Below are 20,181 nucleotides of genomic sequence, written 5' to 3'. Positions count from 1 at the left end.
TCATTTACATTTAATGTCCACCCCCCCCCCCCCCACCCTTCCTTCAGATATATTGAGTTTTTCTCTAATTTTCAAATTTAAGAAAGAGGGGAGTTATATCGGTGGACACTTCCTCCCCGTAAAAAAGGGATGAAAAACTGCTTGATCCGCCTCTTTACGTCATTTACTTCATTACGGATTTAAAATAGGGTTGAGGAATTCTTTAGACAGTCTTATCAAAATTCAACAAGGGGTACACAAAAGTTTTCCCTAGCTGTCCCGAACATATCAACCGTAACTACTCGGCCATTTCCGAAAATATTATTTTCCGCCAGCGGAAATGGCCGAGAAGATGTACTGTTTTGGCTTTTATACACACCGGATGTAAATATTGTATTCTACAACACGTGGGTTCACCAAGCTGTCAAAAATGGGTAAAGTTAAAGCTTCGAAAACAAAACAAAAGGACCAGGACAAGGTTAAAATGATGGTTGTACCGTGGAGAAATAAGTAAGCAGTCAGTTGTGTATCGAAAGCATATCGACAGAATCATTTACGGATCAGTGCTATCTATAACAATTTTGATAAAATTTTGTGTATTTTAATGTTTGCTCTTAAGCGGTAGTGGATCCAAAACATCGAATTTTGAGTCGATTACTAATCAGCGATGCTTTTAGTTAAGCATGCACGCATTTTACAGACTGCATTGTACAATGACCTCGATTGCAAATGTAATGATATTGTGATAAGTTGTTTGTATGATTAGAATAAAAAGAGAAAGTCATGTACCCCTGTACCCTTCACACTTTAAAGCTGTTTAAAAAAATCAGTTATTTTATCTATGAACAAGGTATTAATGTGTCTTTTACACTAAACAGATTATTTATTTACTTACAGGGCAGAGTTTAGAGTGGTTTATAATGGCATATACTCAGACGAAGTTGAGCCCAAAAGGCAGGCAATGGAGAAAATGTTAACATGGCAAAGCAGGTATACTATTGTTCTTAGTATACTTAGGTATTGGCCTAAGACTAGGTCTCACCAAGTACGATTTCTTATCAATGCGATGGTTAATGCATTGTTTAATGGTCAGAATGAACAATTGCATGGGCACATTGCCCAAAGTTCACTCTAGATCTGGTCATGGCATACTATCGGGATGGCTACGGTTTGTGACAACGTTTACGCAATTTGGATGGTATTATTTCACATTTTAATTCATTACATAAGGTTTCTCTAAGCACTGATGATAAAGAATTAACCAAACAGAATTTCAAGATGTTTTTAAGAGAAGTGCAAGATCAGTTAAGGTTATATACGGTATTCACACTTCTTGGCCAGTAATCCTGTTTACAAGTTAACTCAGGAGTTTAACCTCAAATTCCTTTGATGTCTTGACCCAAATTAATTTCAGTCAGTTGAACCTATTAAACCAAAACAATAATGAGCTATATTATTGTTTTTTGCTTTAATTTTTAATTAACGTAACAAAAATGTCATTCATTGATTTTAACATGTATGTTGTTTTGTTTTATATAGGGCACTCAGCAAGTTACCGATTGCTATAGAAAGCAGCATGGCCCTGTGTAGAGCTTGCATCTCTCATCTGCTTGCCATAGAAGAAGGCAATTTCAAAGACAATTACCTGAAGCTTGTGTATGAGTACAGTATGGCCATCATTAGGTCAGTTTCATTATTGGTAAAAGAATATATACACTGTATTTTTAAAAAAAAATGCCTTTAGTTATCATACATGTAGGTCAGATTTAATATAAAGTAAGGCTATTTCATTACACATTTAAGCAAAAAAATACCTAAAAAAAAATATTAATAGTTCAAGAAATGTCTAATTAATGAAATATTAAAAGATCATTCAAGCACATGCACTTGATCAATAGTATTTACATGCTTGACGTCATTCTGCATTGTACTGAAATTTTATAAACATTCTTGCTTGTTTTCCATCAAATCTTCAATTATTTTAATATTTTTGTATGGGATTTTTTTCAGATTTGTAAACAATGTTACAGAATTGGGACAAACCAAAGTACACAGAATGCCACTGCACAGGATTGCAGACAGTGTATGTCATTAGATTACAGTATATAACTTACAGTACTGTAAATTCCTAGTTAAGGTGGAATAACACGTCATCACATTAAAAGGATTTTATCAAAGGCAACATGTAAATTACACCATAGTCAAATGGATAAAGTGTCGGGCTTGTGATCTGTACATCGTGAGTTCGAATCCCACTGGAGCTTTTGTTGTTACTTACTGAATTGAATTTTTTAGATACCCAAACTGTAAATTTTTCGCTTATTTGACATATGTACAGTTAATTTATCATTATAGCTTTCGATCATAATCAAATAATTTACTGTTAATTTGAGTGACTTTTTCCAGGTGTGTTATTCCACCTTAATTAAACAAGGCCTAGGGGAATTAATAATTAAATATCCGCACAAAATTGCAAGAAACACATCTCGACAATTTAAAAATCTCGCTTTCATTTTTCTGACAGGTGTATTAAAACCAAATGAAACTATAGCAAAAGTTTTGCATTCACATTTTTTTTTACTTCTTGCAAATTGATGCCAAACAATTAAATTGCAGAATTAAGCACTTGTGTACAAAAATCTGGATGTATGTGTGTACGCTACTGTAAATAAATAATATAATAAAAGCGGGATTTTAAAATCCCTTATGAAGGTTTTAAATTTTATGTTTTTAAGCAGATTTTAATTCCTTGCATTTAATTAGGAATTAACAGTTTGTAGAAATGTTGTACTTTGCAATATATTTTTTTTATTCCTGCTTGTATGCCAGATCTGCAATGTGGTTGTATTTTCACAGTTTGGGATCCCCAGCTGGATCGTAGAGATGAGACATAATGCCACACACAGGAACATGCCCTCTTTGTCCGAGCTCACTGCCGGAGCAGACTGGATATTAGAATGGCTGAGGGTAAGAAGAAAGGGGGAGGGCGGGTTTCACATTTACACAGCCTCAAATTATACCCTCCATGAACGTCATGTAAAAAGAGCATTCCCCTGAAATTTTAAATATGAAATTCACTGAATTCACATCAAGATTTTCACCTGATTTTCCACAATATTTTATGAACCAAACATGAAGTTGAATTTTTCCATGTAAAATTCAAGTGAGTGTTAAACTCATGTACATTTCATTCACATAAGTGATTCTGTATGATTTTTTCAAGAGATATTTTGCCATTTTCTTTTCTAGGTAGACTTTTGGGATGCACAGTATAAAATCATGGAAACGATAAAGCCTAGAAAGAACTTTAACTTTGAGGAGGACAGGGAATCCATAGATAGAGTCATTGAGAAATACATGGCAGACACATGGAAGGTAACTTGTTTGATAGTTTTCAAGAAGAGTAACTCTTCCTGAATTAAAGATTATTGAAAGATTATTTCCCTTGATACACTTGACAGTTACTAAGATGATTGCATTAAAGATGCAAAACCAGTGCATTTTATGGTAATGTCTTTTAACAATATTGATTAATAAATAATATTATAATTATATTATAAAATATATGATGAATTTATTTTTAAATAAACCTGAAAAAAGACAATAAATTTCAGATATGTTAATTCATATTCTTTCATGTTTAGTGAAATTTGCAAAATATATAAGTTAAAACAGACATTTTAAAAGTTTATGCCTTAAACTAATGAGTAAGGAAAATAATGAACCTGGGTAGCGCCAGGTTCCAGAGTATTTCTCTGAGGAATTTGTGAAAGGGCACAGGTCGCCCCCACGGTGACCCGCCTACTTCAGCGGGATGCCTGGGTAGATGTGATCTGCCTGTCCATCATTAACGACAATAGTAGTACATCAGCGAGAGAATGGAATAGCATGTAGATCATATGCATTTTTAGGACTTCAAAATACCAGTACAATTACACCAGAAGAAGATTTTACTTCTAGTTCTATTGTAATATGATCCTTACTTTCTTTTTAAAATATTCCAAATCGTTCTTGATGTATTTTAAAAAAGAAACCAATTGAAAGCATCATGAATTCAGGAAAGCTGGATTGATCTAAGGCACATTTTATTAACAGTACTTGTATAATAGTACATTTATGGATAGCATTATGTCTGTATGGTAGAATTTTTTTATGTTACATTCATGTATTGCTGATTAATTATCATGCAAGGAATGTCTGAAATGTTATATACTTGGATACATCCTAGGTTTATAAATCAATGAATTTGTTAAAGCAATAGGAGCTGCAATTTTCATGTTGAAATTTTTTTTGAAGAAAATGTTATTTTCTATTAAAATGACAAAAAATATCATGGTTTTAAAATTTCTGTTAGCTCTGTTTTTGTGGGAAAAGCCATTAAGAAGCCTTAATTGGAGCAAAATTGAATTATTGTCGTCCTGTACAAAAATTGATCTGCTCTATATTCCTTATAAGTGAAATCTTTCTCCTGACAAAAATTAATGATTTTTTCAAATCTTATTAATCATAAAAGTTTAAGTTACAGGCAGACTTAGTATACTAGCAGGTTTTTGAAGCAAAATAAAATTCAAAAAACACAGCTCATATTGCTTTAAATAAAAAATAATAGGTATAATGTTTCAACTGTTTAATATATAGGTTTTTTTTTTTATCTACATGGAGTTCTCTGTTTACAGGCCATCCGATCAGGAGAAAAAGCGGTCAACTGCTACAGTGACTTACTGCGACTGGTAGAGAGACACAAGTATGTATAGTACTGTGGTTTCATTAATTTTTGTGGGTATCAATTTTTGTGGATTTTCTGAAAACCACAGTTTCAAGGATACGTAATTTCGTGGCCAATGATCCTATCAATACAAAATGTTTGTTGAAAATTGAATTTCAATGAACATTTAATTTCGTGGATCAACTTAACAACGAAATCCACGAAAATTGGTATTCAACGAATATTGATGAAACCACAGTATCCAAAAAGAAAAGTCACTCCTCATTCAATACATGTGCATTAATTGTTATATAACTTTTAGTATTTATTTGAAATCCAAGAAAAAAATAGAAAAATTACCACGGTTATTGGTAAAGACATTTAATATATTTGATTTCCGTTGTGGTATAGAATACAGGAATTCAGTTATCCTTGTAATATTGAATTCTGTTTGTAACTGGACATATATTTTATAGTGTAAATTTACATGGATTATTTTACTTGTTTAATTTTAAACTTTGTAAATCTGTGGTGAAAACATTGGGTGCTCTAGTTGTATTATTCCATCTTCATTGTGTCATCGAAAATTGTTTGATTAAGGAAGTATGGAGTTCTGTGATCACAAAACCTTGACATTGTGTAGATGGTATTCTTTAAGCAATGTGAATGGCAACATTTTGTTAAGTTTAAAACTGTATAAGCCTCAAGTCAGTTTTTAGCAGATTCAAAATCATGCAGATACATGTAAATCATTGTTGCTATTTATTTTTGCGCGACCAGTAGGTAACCCTTCCCATTACATATTTAAATATTTAAGTGAATCCTTGAAAATGCAACCCTTTGAAACTATGAATTAATAATCTCTTGAAATTTGCCCACGCAATTTGAAATGATTTCACAGTATTTGTTGCATAAATTCTAATGTTTGGTTTCTGTTTGTAGATCAAAGATGTTGAGTAGCATTATGAGGAGGGGCCGTTTTATTCCCACACCGTCACAACTGGAGGAACTCGGCATCGATGACGAAGGTATTTTCATAAGAAATAAACAGCAAGTTCACAGGGATATGAACTTGGTTGGTCATGTGATCAAATCCTGTGAAGCTCGAAGGTTGATAATGTTCCAACAAAGTTTTTATGTCATCAAATCATTTTATCATCAAAGAAAGCATTTTTAATATTCTTTAGTAATTAAAGCAGCTTGCAGGAAACTTCAAAATTTTGTCAAAAAAAAAAACATTTTAACTTAAAAATGTATTTGAAAATTACATGTTTCATTTCATATGCATTAAATGAGAAATATATAGAAATTGAAAAATTCTTATAAAAATACTAACAATTTCTCCAAATTTTTTATAGTTATATTTAAAAGAAAGATTGTCCTATTTGACAGAAATGAATGTCCTACAAACTTTCTTCAAATAGCACAAAACTTGTACTCTTGAGCAAAGAGAGACACATGTATTGTATCCGGTTTATTTCAAAGTTGGCAGGATTTACTTTTTCTCATGTTAGAACTGATGAGTTCACAACAGCTCAGGATTCCAGACGTGTTAGGGAAACTGTGGGGGCCATTGCTTAACATTCTTCACAGGACTAAGTTGACCTCCTCTCTGGTTCAGCTGATGGTCACCATGGTGACAGATAAACAGAATTTCCAGAATTATTTGCTGTGCAGCTGGCTGCAGAAGATCATCCGCTCCAATGCCAGCAGTGTCGATTTTGAAGAGCGTAAGTAAGCTTGGTAGTTTTTACTGTACTTAGATATAAGAACAGAAATATTCTTGAGGTTCCATAATCATTCTGGAATATGAGGACATTGTTGTAGTCAAGCTGCATCATTTATCCTATTATAGGAAAACTCTCAGGCTCGATTTTTAAAATATAATGTATTTATTTAACTTTGGATATTTTAGTATCTTAATCTCTGGGTTTTGTTTGATCTGATTTTTTACTCATATAAGTTAATCTATAAGTCTATGATCTTGCTATGTAAAATGATTGCCATCAATCAGATCATATTTTTGTGCAGTGTATGCAATAGAATGTGATCTATCTGAGAGGGATTTTCCTCTCTATAGGGAATTTGAAGCCTGGCAAGAAGAAGCTATACAAGTACAGGCGACACATTCCATACCGACTGGTCCTACAGAAACTACTGCGCCGCCCCAGCGTGTACACACAGACCCTCATCAGACAGTGAGTGATGCATTTATATGTACTGGCTCCAACGTCACCAAATTTTTAAAAATCTTTTGACTCAGTCTTCAACTAATATCCTGAAAGTGCATACCAGGTACTTAATTTGAGGTCAAAACTCAGACTTGAGTCTGAGTATTGACTTGAGGAAAGTTGTTGATGATGGGGCCTGGCCGCGGGATCATGAAGCATTTTTAGCCTTAAGTCCAAATTATAATCATTTATAAAATTAGAATTTGTCATAAGTTTTCGTTTATATTTTATAACTACTAACACAATATAGGTACGCATTTTAAACGAATTTGAAATTTTCAAGGTATTCATTTACAAGACAATAAGACAGTGTACAAATTTTGACTTAAGTTTAAGATTGCTTCATGATTCTTGGGCCAGGTGTTCTCCAAATACTTCTACAAAGCCTCAGGGGCTATACACAGGTTGTCATAATAAAAACAATCGTAGTTTCTTTATCAGTCCATGTCTCTCATGTTAACGGTTCTGACTATAAAAGAGGATTGGTAAATATACTCCTGGTTGAAATTTATCCCTTTTATTTCTTCTCCTCTAACAAAAATATTAAAGATATCCCTTTCTTTGTGTATGGAGAGGCTTATATTGGCTTCAATCTGCTGTTTCATCAGACCTTGAATTGATGTACAGTTAAGATTTTGTTTTGTTTTCTGTACACACCCTGTAAGCTCCCCATAAATATGAAAAATTTTACTGCTTAAAATTGCAAACAATAATGTCATAGTGTAAAAGCATTACATTATATATTAAAAGTTTTTAGTTAAAAGTAGCTTCTGCAAAACCAAATACTGTAAACCAACTTCTATTCGCGAGCGAAAAAATTCCGCAAAATTCATGAGAGTCTCACTTCTTGAATATTTTTCACCGCGAACCAGCCTGTGCCGTATGATTGTAATAACAACACAGGTCTAGATTAGGCTGCTTGCGAAAATTAATCATCGTGAACCAGTAAATCGCGAAATAATGTCTTTGGAAATAGAAGTTGGTTTACTGTACGTCTCTTACTGTCAGCCATACACACAATAGATACAAACATAGATAGCTTGAATCAAATGTATGCTACATGTAACTTGTTTAAAAATCAATTGTGGGCAGACATCTTGCGTGCTTAATATACATGTATGTCATAGGTGATGATGCTTGTTTTTTAGGTTACTTCCCTTACAAACACCCCGAGTCAGCCCACCAACAAAGAAGAAGATACTCAAGCTTCTGGACATTGTGTGCGGAAAGTCTGTAAACAGTAAATGCAGTGACCAGAGTGGACCCATGCATTCTGTATTGGGTAAGGATATAAAAACCATTTTTGTTCTAACATGTTCAAGGAATATTAGTTTGCTTTGAAAATAGTGTATATTGATGTCTTGCAATTTTGACAAAGTGGGTTACTGTAAATTCCTTACATTACGCGAGTGCTTAATTCCGCGATCCCGCTGTTTTGTATCAAATCGCGAGAATATAAAATCGCAAACGCAGAACATTTATCAATATTTCTTATAGTTCCCAACTCTAAGAAAATAAAAGCGAGGTTTTAAAATCCACGAGGCATGCTTGTCGAGATTTTACGCGGATATAAATTCCTCGCATTTAATTAGGAATTTACCTAATAATAATAAATAATAATTATTATAATAATAATAATAATCTACGAATAACCTGATCACGTTGCCTGATTTTGTGAGTGTCTTGTATTGCACTAGATGTGGACTTACAACTACGCCCTTCAGTCAGTGAGGATAACACAGAAGAACACAAAGATTCATTAACTCCTGCCCAGCAGTTCTGTCAGTCTCCATGGGTCAGAGATCAAGGTAAGATTTTGGGTTATGAAAGTGACTGGGAGCCCTTTGAAAACCATGCAGTCAGTAAAACTTTGGTACATGTGTGACAGACTTTAAGTCAAAGCTGATCGGGGGAGAGAAAAATATTCTTTATATGTGCAGTACTTAATTTTACATCGAGAAACAAGGGGTGATGTTGTTTTATTACCTTTTTGTTGTACATGATAAATCGACTCCGGCTGATAGAAAAAGGGCCAAAACCGCATGATATATAGAAACTAAAGTAATAAAAGTCTAAGATGGAATTTTCAAGCAAATAGATACTGATGTGGAAAGTTTGATGCATCCATAAAGAACAATTCATACAACTTCACATGTAGTTGACATACATTTATCTTGCATTTTTCAACGTAAAAGATAATTAGAGCGAACAAGCTTGTATTGAATTCTTGCTTATTCTGAAGTCAGGTTTATTCCTCTAAGTCTCTAATCGAAAAATCTAATGAATGATATTTGTAAACAATCAAATTAAATTGCCCTTGGCACTTTTCTATACTGTAGATTCCTTATTTTTTCGAGTTATGCTAAGTACTGTGTTCCAACCATTTTGCATCAAATCGAGAATATAAAATCGCAAACGGCAAATTTTTTGTTACAGTTTCATTAAGTTTATAATAACATCTTTCAAACAAATAAATGCAAGATTTTTAAAATCTGTTATTATACTCAGATATTAATTCCTTTCATTATATTAGGAGTTTATAGTAATAATGTTTTACTGCATTTTAAATTTCTCCTCTTAGATATCCTGAACTGGGACCGTATTCCAGTGGGTGCCCTGGATACGGATTCAGGAAAGATAACTCTGGTGGATCCAGATACATCCACTGAGGAGGATCCAGACAGCAGAGAGGTCCAGTCCAGTATGGGATGGTGAGTGCATGTGAACTTAGTGGGTCTCTTGTTATTGAAATAATAAAGTGTTGATGCCATTTAAAATCTGGTTTAGAGTTGAGTGGGATATTTTTATTTTTAATGTTGAGTACAAGTATATTTTCACCTATTGTTGTACTGCAATTTGTTCTTTATTATTTTAGTCTCAGATATTTCCATTAAAAAAAATTAAAAAAAAAAAAAAAAAAAAAAAAGAACTGTAAGCCTGAATTGAAGAAAATTGTTTTCTATGTAGGCATTTTTCTTGGATGATTTATCAGAGAAATCCGTTTAGCAGAAATGATTTTATTAGTTCCTAACATATTAAAGGAGGCCTAAGTGATTGTTAGATAAATTTTGACAAAATGAGAAGTATTTTACTTCAATAATCTTTCTCTTTTTTTACATTCAGGATGAAGTGTGTAGGGATCCCAAGAGGCATGGAGGAAGGAGACCCCGGTGTAACACAGAGAGTTTGGACGATAGAGGAGATGAAAGCAGTGAAGCATGCAATGGGGCTCATCTAGAACTCCCACGAACTGGACGATCGGTGACAGGAGATGAATGCAGTGAAGCATGCAATGGGACTTAATCTAGTTCTCTCATTTGCTGGACAATCAGTGACAGGGAACAAGAACCAGACTTAGTGGTGGTCAGCATGGCACCAGCAGTTCATAGGTTCCTGGTTCAAATCCCACTGTGGCTGCTTCCGCTTCATGTTCCGTGGTGCAACACTAGGCATTTTATCTATTATACACATTTGTGCCTGACTGAAATATAAAACTAGAGAATCTGTGGTGAGAAGACAAAGCATAGGCACCGACTACTTGTCACATCATGTAATCAGGGATTTGAGCCATTTTCTGTAAACCTTTTAAATGCTGTATACATTCGAACAGACTTAAAGACTAAAGCAGCGAAGTGACTTGGACTAGTTTCAGTAAAGGCATACATAACAAATAATTGCACTTGCAAAAATTTTTTACTGGTAAAAAGGCAATCTAATTAAAATCAGATGTTAGATACCCTTGTTTATTTACTACAAAAACGATAATTACAAGTGGTTTTTTTTTTTTGTACTGTAACATAGCACCTACATGTATAAAAAAAAAATACTGTTTGTTTCAGTTTCGAAAAATTGAAAAAATGGTCACCCAAATTACTTGTCATATTTTACTAATGTATTGTTTTATATTTTGTTTATTATTTGCGTAAATACAGCATTTCCTGTATTTGTTGAGAAACTAAATCTTTTACTTTTATTTTTTTTTGGTTGGAAATCTACAACAAACAGTGCATGTATAAAGTACATATAACTCCATTAAACCTAGTACCTAAGAGCCAAATTTTGAAGGGAGACTATGTTTAAACCAATTATATTTTTAGTGTACTTAGGTACTACAGATTTAATTTGACACCCTTCATTTACTGTACTAAGTGTACTTATGTAACCTTGGGCCATTTCAAGATTCATTCATTCTTTATTTCTTTAAGCTTTGCAGCTCATCAGATTTTACAAATTAAACATATTAAAGTACAGAAGTGGGTATTTTACAGGAGCCCCTATTACATTGTACATACATAAATATGAACAATTGACATAAGTAAAGGCAAAAAAGATAAAAAAAGAACAACATCTACACTTAATTACATATATCGTTTCTTAATTTCATACTATAATAAATGTATTTGCCGAGGTTACACATATCTTTAAAATTTTCGTTATTAAACAATTGCAACAGCTTGAACATCGATGGTTTCTCATAAAAATACTTTTTAATGTATTTTTGACGGTATTTAATATATAGATTGTCCCTTTCCAAGGTTAAAGATGGAATTTTTGATCTTTTAATATTTGGACCGTGAATTGATAATCAAGAATGTGAATTGGTACAGTGTTTATTGTGAGGGATGTTGCTTTTTTAATATCAATATGATTTAATATTCGAGAGGGGAGAGATGGCAGCAGCATACACATTGTTGAAAAGTTATCTCCTCTTGACTGTTCAAAAAAAGTTGTCTCCCCTTGACTATTCATTTGTTCACATATTAAAAAAGTTATCTCCCCTTGACTTTTCATTTGTTAACATATTAAAAAAGTTATCTCCCCTTCACTGTTCATTTGTTGACATAATAAAAAATGAAGTTGTTGAATATAATAAAGAAGGTTAAAAAAAAAAGAAGCTGCATTGTTTTTATTCACAGAACGGTAATAGAGTCGAGTGAACGTGTACCCTGCTTATGGACAATTTGCCAACATAATCTGGTTAATGAAATATGATTCTGAAATAAGGGGTTGACATTTAATCATTATAATGATAGCTTACGCATTATTCGAACTGAATCTGGGTTTTGCAATTAAACCTATAAAACTTCAAATTTGTTTTCAGATATCATTCTTGTTGGTGTCATTCCTGCTATTAGATTACTTTTTAATACTCCTTCCAACTGTCAAAATACAAAATACATCGCACGCTATTGATTAATTTATATGCCATGAATAAACGCGACACATAAAGGCTGGCTGATTGTTCTTTGTGTTCTTTGTGGATATATATATATATATATATATATATATATATATATATATATATATATATATATATATATATATATATATATATATATACATATATCGATTTTGTACTTTATAACCCATAATGTCAAATTGGGGCACCAGCGGGGTTTATTTATAATTAAATATAAAATCGTACAATGGTTTAAAATTATATAAACACAACTAATAAGGAATCATTCATTTAATATTATGAGGTGATAATTTCGGTCGGGGCGTGATCAAATCTATCATAAAGCCCTTCGGGCTTTATTGGATTTGATCATGCCCCGACCGAAATTATCACCTCATAGTATTAAATGAATGATATATACAAAGATGGCATCAACAAGTCTAAATAAAATTCAATACACTATTTTTCATATTTTCATAAAGATGAGACTGTGTTTCAGCGGAATTAATTTTATATTGTCAATTGATTTGATACTTTTCTGTTTATTTTTCGAAGTCTTGAATTAATTTACCGATATTTGAGCGACACTGTCTACCGGTATATGTTAGATACATTTCTTTTGTACAATCTTTTAAGTGACGTCACCAATTAAATTGTCAACCGACACGTATCAGCAGGTGCGAGGGGGGGGGGGGGGGGGGGCAACTGTTCTACATTCATTTTTGGGGTGGGGAAGTGTCTTTTCTTTTTTCCCTTCTTCTGATCTTCTGACGCGCGATCCATTCCATAAAGAGTACGCGGCGGATGTCAGAGAGGAGGATGGGGGAATTATTTTAAATTTTATCCAAGCTAAAAGTTTGTTTTCATACATACAAAATTAAAAAAATAATAATTCCCAATAGACAAGCTTCGATCATTATTCCTATATATTCAGAGAGACAATTATGTAGATGACTTATGTCAAGTCTTACACCCAATTAAAGGTCAGAATCATTTCATTTGGTTTTTTAAAAAAAACGTAAACGGGAAAAACATGTACATAAAGCATTAACATAATTTAAGTATTATAACTTAATCTTAATTAAATTGACAGATTACATTTGCATTTTTATATCTCTTCACGATTCAATGTTGATTTTAAAAAAAAAGGGGGGGGGGGGGGTGGGATTGGAAGTGTTTAACACAAGTGATTAAAATTTGATTTGGTTTTTTAACTCTTTGTGTCTCTTAAAGAATCGAGAACTTCGTGATCTGTCGACGGCATCGGTTTTTATCCCCAGAAGAATGATATAAAAGAAGACTCGTGACTCTCTCTGACGTGGGCTCGGTAGGAATCGTGACTCCACCAGCGACAAAAATCGTGTCTGTTAAGTATTAATTAGTCTGACCGGTGATGATAATATATAATAGCTGATGTGATCGCTCTATTTAGTAGGCTTGGGGTCGATCTAAAAAACAACGAGGGATGCTGCGTTATGGAAACACTTTGTAATACTTAATGTACTCAGGAAAAAAAAAACAACGCAGAGAATAACTATTGTTTGCTTCTCATAATGGAATGAAATGCACCATTTATTATAACCTCTCTCTCTCTCTCTCTCTCATGAATGCTACATCGTGAGCAGGCGCAAACTCATCTTGTGTATTTCATGAGACGATATCACGATCTAATTTTCTTTCTGCTTGAACTATATCATTGTAAAAGCCAAGCTATATACTATTAAATACGTCGTGTCGTAAATGGATTTGATGTACCTGAAGGTTCATAAAAAGAATTTGAACATGTTTCAACAGAAATACATGTATATAGTTTTATTCATCAAACAATAAACTTTTGTCTGCTGTTTCATAAATATAACTGTTATGTACCGTATGCATACCTGAATTATATGTACCTTTTACATTCATGCATGATGAGCATCCATACGACCCGATCGTGCAATCTACATGCACAGTTTATGTTCTTTTCACCGAAAAGGGCACAATAATTTATTTTAAGTGTGTGGGGGTGGGGGGGGGGATGGGGGTAATTATTATTTTTTAAGTAGTGGTTGCAGTTTTCATTGGGTAAACACGTATTTAGACTCTAATTGGGCAACGTAAACTGTAGACAGATAGAACACAATCAATACAAATAACATGCTTGAACATATTTATTTCTAAAATATTTTAATTGCCTTTGAATGCAAAAAATCCTTAAAAATGACTAAATAGAAATAAAACTCTGCGCTTTACAGGCACGAAGCATTGTTTTTGAAAGGGGGGAGGGGGGCAGACTCATCCAAAAAGTCTTGACAAGCAAAAAAAGAAAAAGAAAAAGGTTACTTTCCAAAATTCTGAAAATCCTAATTGGGGGGGGGGGGGGGGGGGGGGGGGGGGGGGGGGGGAGTAGTAGTATACCTTTAACTTCAATTTCACTGATTATTTCCTTAGTTTCAATTCAATTTTTTAAATGGTCCCATAAAAGTGGGGGGGGGGGGGGGGGGCAACTCCATGTTAATTAAATTTCTTGTATGTAAATTTAAGAAAAATCTTTATTGCGCAAAAAAGTAGGGGAGGGGGGAGGGGGAGGCTGCCCCCCCCCCCCCCCCCCCGATGCTACGTGCCTTAATTCTTTAAATAGTTTTATTTGAGTATTGTATCGTGATGCCAGTCACTATCTTATGCTTTATGTTATTTCCATCTTCATGCATGTATACATGTATATAATCTAGAACAGTGTATTCTACCACGGACGTACAAGTATAAACACCCGTGATTCTACAGAATCCTAATTTGGTATTAAAGTCACTAAAAATTAATAGATTAACTTCAATACACTGCTATGTAACATATATATTTTTTTCTTCAAATCAATTCTGTAAGAATTCCTTTTATACAAGTAGTCAGTATAATGATAAAATTCAAGTTTAATTTACGATTTTATTAGACGCTTTATATAAAAAGCAATGCACCTTATTCTATATTCGCCAATGACAACCTAAGGTAACTTTAATACCCATTGATTGCTATCTGACGCAACACACCCCCTCCACCTTATTTTGGTTTATCTCACAAAAAAAGACGTTCATTAATCTTTAAAAAAAAAAAAGACTATTCTTTTATAAGCATATACCTACATTTTATAACCTTTAATACACGTGGTAGATGTTAAAGTGAGATGATCGTGACTTTGTTACAAATTAAAAAGTACTAGTGTATAGGCGATGATAAATTGGAAACTAATAAAACTCTACCTGCATGTTAGTAGCGTTATTTATATACTATAATATTTATATTGACCTTGTTACCAAATAACCAGCAGTTCTGTATTTTATCATCATTATACGTCATAATTCAGAATCACCGTTCATTTATGCTATAGCCAAATATTAAGACAAGGTTTCATTCGAAAGGCAATGAAAGAGGAAAGATTCGGTCATACAAGTATTTTAAACTTGTCAAGCAAAATTACATACAGCGTACGTCTTTTGTCATTGCATGGTTTGTGCATTTGCAACTGCATGATATATGCATGATACTGCTCCTGACTGCATGATATATGCATGATACTGCTCCTAACTGCTCGGATCCTCCGTGAAGGCGCGCGTCGCATTTGTTCTATGTCACAACATGATATGACCCTTGTCTATATAATTATACGCATGATGTGATCTTTCTGAAAATATGGTGTAGATACACTATTCATTTAAAATTACCAGCATTTGTTTATATATACTGGTACATGTATATACGTGGTATTCAATTTCGATATAAATGCTAATTGATATCTCTCAACGAAGGTATGATATCTCCGATGTCGTAGCATGCGTGTTATTGTATGCCTGTTGAAAAGCATCTCCGCTAGCCAAGGATTTATGACAATCTATACGCTCCTCTCCAAAGCCTGATATTTTCAGAACTCACGCAAACGAACTCATTTGTTTGCGATTTTTTTTTCTTCCAGAAATTAATTAGTTGCGAGCAGAGCTGCCTGCAATGGTGTGCAGGGGTGTGGATCATAAACCCTAGAGAAAATTCATGTTTGTAGAGTTCCGCATACGCTGTTACATGTATGATACCCTCATGATGTATGCATGATATCTTGGGGTTTTTTTTATCTGGATACGCCTCTGATTGTTGCTGCATGATATATGCTATAAAACTGCATGATATATATTACGGCTACACAGACACCATTCAGTGCATGACAATGAGCACAGAACAGCAGTAGTAGCATTCACTATAGCAGGAAATTGTCTCCAAGTGTCGCAAAACAACAACACTTCGTAGTCAATTTTCTCGACTATATAATTTTGAAGCCGATCGACTTTTATATTTACCAAAAACGGCGAGAAGCCACAAAAATAAGTTTAAAATTCATGCACATTTTTTTGTTTTATAAGAAAGCCAAAGTTTGTGATTCAGCATCATTATAAATATTTTTTTTTTGGTTTTCTTTAAAGAAGAGTTTCCAATTTGAAAAAAAAAATATTCGGCGGATATAATTGAATAGTAAGTTAATAAGCTACATGTAAATTGATGATTATATATTTATATATAGTAACAATTTATATTTTGAACTTCCTGAATAAGTGAAATAACTCTATATATATCGCAAATATTTACAAGTGTCAGCAACCGGTGTGAAACACAATACCCACTGTATCATGTTAATGTTATTTTCTCAAGGTCTTTCGAGTGGAAAATCTGACACATGACCATAGGAAGTTGCTTCAGAACGTTCCGAATTAAGGGTGTGGCCATATTTAGACAATAAACTGTGTACATGGTTATTTTCGCCCCGTGTAATTTTAGCTCGTCTTGATTTCGCTCAGACACAGTTGTATTCAAAGAGAGAAAGTTTAAGACATTGGAATTAGGCCAGTCTTAAATTTACCAGCTGAAAACAAGGACAAGAGGTGCGAAAATAAAACGGGGGCAAATATTTTCCTGCATATAGTTTACATCTTATCATATAGGAATTTTAAACGCTCAAAGTTTAAAGCTAAAATATTTGGATTTTTTCTATAATATCAAATGTTAGTTTATGGTAAAAAAAAAAACCCATCATATTTGTTAAAGATTAAGGCAGAACTGATGGGTAAGCTTAATGCAAAAACGTCAAATTCAAATTTCCATTCACTATCAAAGAATCTCCATGCATCTATGTTAGAGCCATTTTAACAAGAACTCTGACTTTGGGTAGCTGTGTCATACAACAATGTGACGTACGCTTGTCTATTTCATTCCTAGCCACTCAGCCATGGCTCTTTGAAATCAACAAGATTTGTCTGGCTTTTGAGTTAATATTACGCAATTGGTGCATATTTCGCTTGAAACCAGCGTCATTTTTAACTTGTTTTGACGCAAGGAATATAGATGACCACGCCCTTCTGAAAGTCCAAGGTCTTCTTAAAATGGTTTTATTTAAGGAAAACTTTGCAAGTAGAAGTTTTAGGAGATATTCCATACTTTTTCTCTTTAACTCATCAAAACTTATCCCATGTTTTCAATTGTCTCAGTCTCGCGATAAATCAAATCAGACTGGGTCGTCTCTTTCTTTCCACTGGCTCCATTTCGACCATGGCTTCGACCAATTCGTTATGAATTGGATCTCAAGAAAAGTTTACATAACATATAAGCTAGGACACAGAGTATGTTTCCTGACTAGATTTATTACAGCTGATATAAACATGGAATTTACAGATCTATGTACATCCTGATACAAAATCGACAGTCTCTACATCCGAGAATGAACAAAAATTACGTAATTTACAGTATTTACAGTCGGTTGGTCTATTCATCTCTGCCAGCCCATTGTCAGGAAAAGAATTAAAGATTTCTTAATATTTTTGAAAATTCTAAACATGTTTTACTTAATGAAGTTTAAACATTTAACAATTAAATGACCTTAAAATATTATTGAAAAATCTAGAAAAAAAAAAATTCTGATTTAAATTGACCCCCCCTCCCCCCCCCCCCCCAAAAAAAAGTATTACCTCCCTTTCCCTATCTTTTACATCTTGCTTTTTGAATAAATCAGAGTATTTAAATCTTAAATTGATAGTTTAATTATACAAGAAATTTCCTGACTTCCGAGACTGGTTCAATTATATACAAAAACCAAATCAATCCACATATTTCATCAATTGAATGTGCGTATATGATTTTTTTCTTCCCTTAGTTTATATACACAATAATACATATTAAATACATAAATATATATGTAACTATAAGTATAATATAATTACTTGAAATGAATACAGACCACACATAAAATGAAGATATACCTCAGACATAGAGGCTACGTAATCAGTTCACCTAACTGGTGAGGTCTGTCAAAACACATCAGTATATACACACTGTAGGAGCGCAAAAAATTAATGTTTTGGTTCTCAGGCCAAAAAAAAATGTTAGACATTCAGGCTTTTATTATTTTTCAAAAGGGAAATAACTCAACTTTCAAATTTTAACTTAAAATACAAGACTGAATTATTCCCCTTTTCAATATGGCCAATGAAATTAATTGATCAATGTGACAACATTTGACCTGACGCGGCGAAGCCTGAAAACCAAAACATTTTTTTTTTTCGTTTGGCCTTACTGTGTTTACAATTTACAACGCTACCAAATCAACTTGGCTTGGAAAGAGAATAGGGGGGACAAAAAATTGACCCTTTTGATAATTTAAAAGGAATGTTACTTCATATCCTTATTTCTTATGAAAAAAAAAATCTGTGGGGTACAAATGGTGAAGTCTTTAAAAATTTTAAAGTACAAATGAAAAATGACTCCCATTCCCAATTTTTCTCCCTCAGAAAAAAACAAAAACAAAACCCTTAAAAATATATCAAAGTGAGATTGTAGATGCATGAAATTTCATCTTATCATTTCCTGCTTGCATAATGGTGGGCTAGGGTATATAGTCAGCATTTAGCCAAAAAAAAATAATTAATGATGATAAAAACTACATGTGTAGATATATATGAAAAAAAAATTCCCAAACAGTAAGATAATAAAATATGTTCTATATTTACATGTAAAAGCACTAAATATATACAGCCGTTGTCTCTTTGAGTCGCTCGTAAAGGATATCTTCCTTGATTTTGCCAGGCAAAAGATATTCATAAAAAGGGGTAGATGCAAAATACCAGCATTATACCTCTAGACAGCCTTACCTAGTACAAGCTGCATTGATAATAAATAAATGCATGTAATAAAACTCGGATGATGCAAGATCAACAAAACAATTCTTCTCCTCTGTAGAATTGGCACACTTTTTAAGAAAGTGAAAGAAGAAAAAAAAAATTGATATGCTAATTGGCAATGTAAAATAATAACAAAATAAGAAGCCTAATGTTGTTCAACACAAACGTTATTGCACAAGTAACACGTAGCAAGCGTTTCCCAAAACCAGACAGTACACTGCCGAGCTTCGACAAACTGCATACAACCTCATAGCTACACAATAACAACTCCCGAGTCCAACCCCCAAAACCTGATTCAATAAAGGAGGCGCATTGGTCGACAAATTTTTTAAAAAATGATTTGTTTACCTATAAACTATTTTCATTTATTCCCACATTAAAATTTGAAAGTTTTCCTATACTGTAAACGAACTTTTATTCGCGTGCGAGAAATTTTCGTGAGGTTAGCGAGAGCCTTGTCGTCGCGAATATTTCTCGCCGGGAACAAATCCTTTGTCTATAGTTTTTATAACAATACAGGTCTGGATAAGGCTTAGTTGCAAACATTAGTCGTCGCGAACCAGTTTATCGGCAGTTGATCGTGAAATAAAGTCACCGCTAATAAAAATTGGGTTACAGTATCTTGAATAGAACTCTTCTTTTCGCAGAGATTTTTAAAGTCCGGTAATGGCCACAACCATCAAGCTCTCTTCAGGGACATGGTAGCATTTTAAGCTAAAAAAAAATTTGAATTTATTAATATGTTTTTATTTTTATGGATAAAATGCTTAACTTGGGTACTTCTAATGGATCTACAAAATTTTAATATCAGTTAAATTTTAATATCAGTTCTTAAGTGAGCTCAAATTACTTTGTTATGGAAACAAAGACAGTGCTTTGTTTTCTTATTACATAGAG

General features: G+C 33.2%; 1 protein-coding gene and 1 non-coding gene across 2 annotated transcripts; both read left to right on the top strand.

Moving 5' to 3' along the window:
- Positions 1 to 369: 369 nt before the first annotated feature.
- LOC128184144 (uncharacterized) lies at positions 370 to 11,091 on the top strand. The gene is made up of 14 exons (XM_052853495.1): positions 370 to 489; positions 877 to 969; positions 1,519 to 1,662; positions 1,990 to 2,062; positions 2,836 to 2,946; positions 3,229 to 3,354; positions 4,656 to 4,723; positions 5,627 to 5,712; positions 6,199 to 6,414; positions 6,765 to 6,882; positions 8,064 to 8,197; positions 8,613 to 8,723; positions 9,497 to 9,626; positions 10,039 to 11,091. Exons 1-14 carry the CDS (start codon positions 410 to 412, stop codon positions 10,151 to 10,153), a joined length of 1,605 nt encoding a protein of 534 aa, XP_052709455.1. The 5' UTR covers positions 370 to 409; the 3' UTR covers positions 10,154 to 11,091.
- On the top strand, positions 3,670 to 3,819 carry LOC128186409 (U12 minor spliceosomal RNA). Its single transcript, XR_008243943.1, has one exon. It is a non-coding gene; the product is annotated as a U12 minor spliceosomal RNA (small nuclear RNA).
- Positions 11,092 to 20,181: the final 9,090 nt, after the last annotated feature.

Source organism: Crassostrea angulata, chromosome 5 (genome assembly GCF_025612915.1).
Source record: "Crassostrea angulata isolate pt1a10 chromosome 5, ASM2561291v2, whole genome shotgun sequence".
Lineage (NCBI taxonomy): Eukaryota > Metazoa > Mollusca > Bivalvia > Ostreida > Ostreidae > Magallana > Magallana angulata.
The sequence above is the reverse complement of the archived record's forward strand: the minus strand, read 5'-3'. Positions and strand labels throughout refer to the sequence as shown.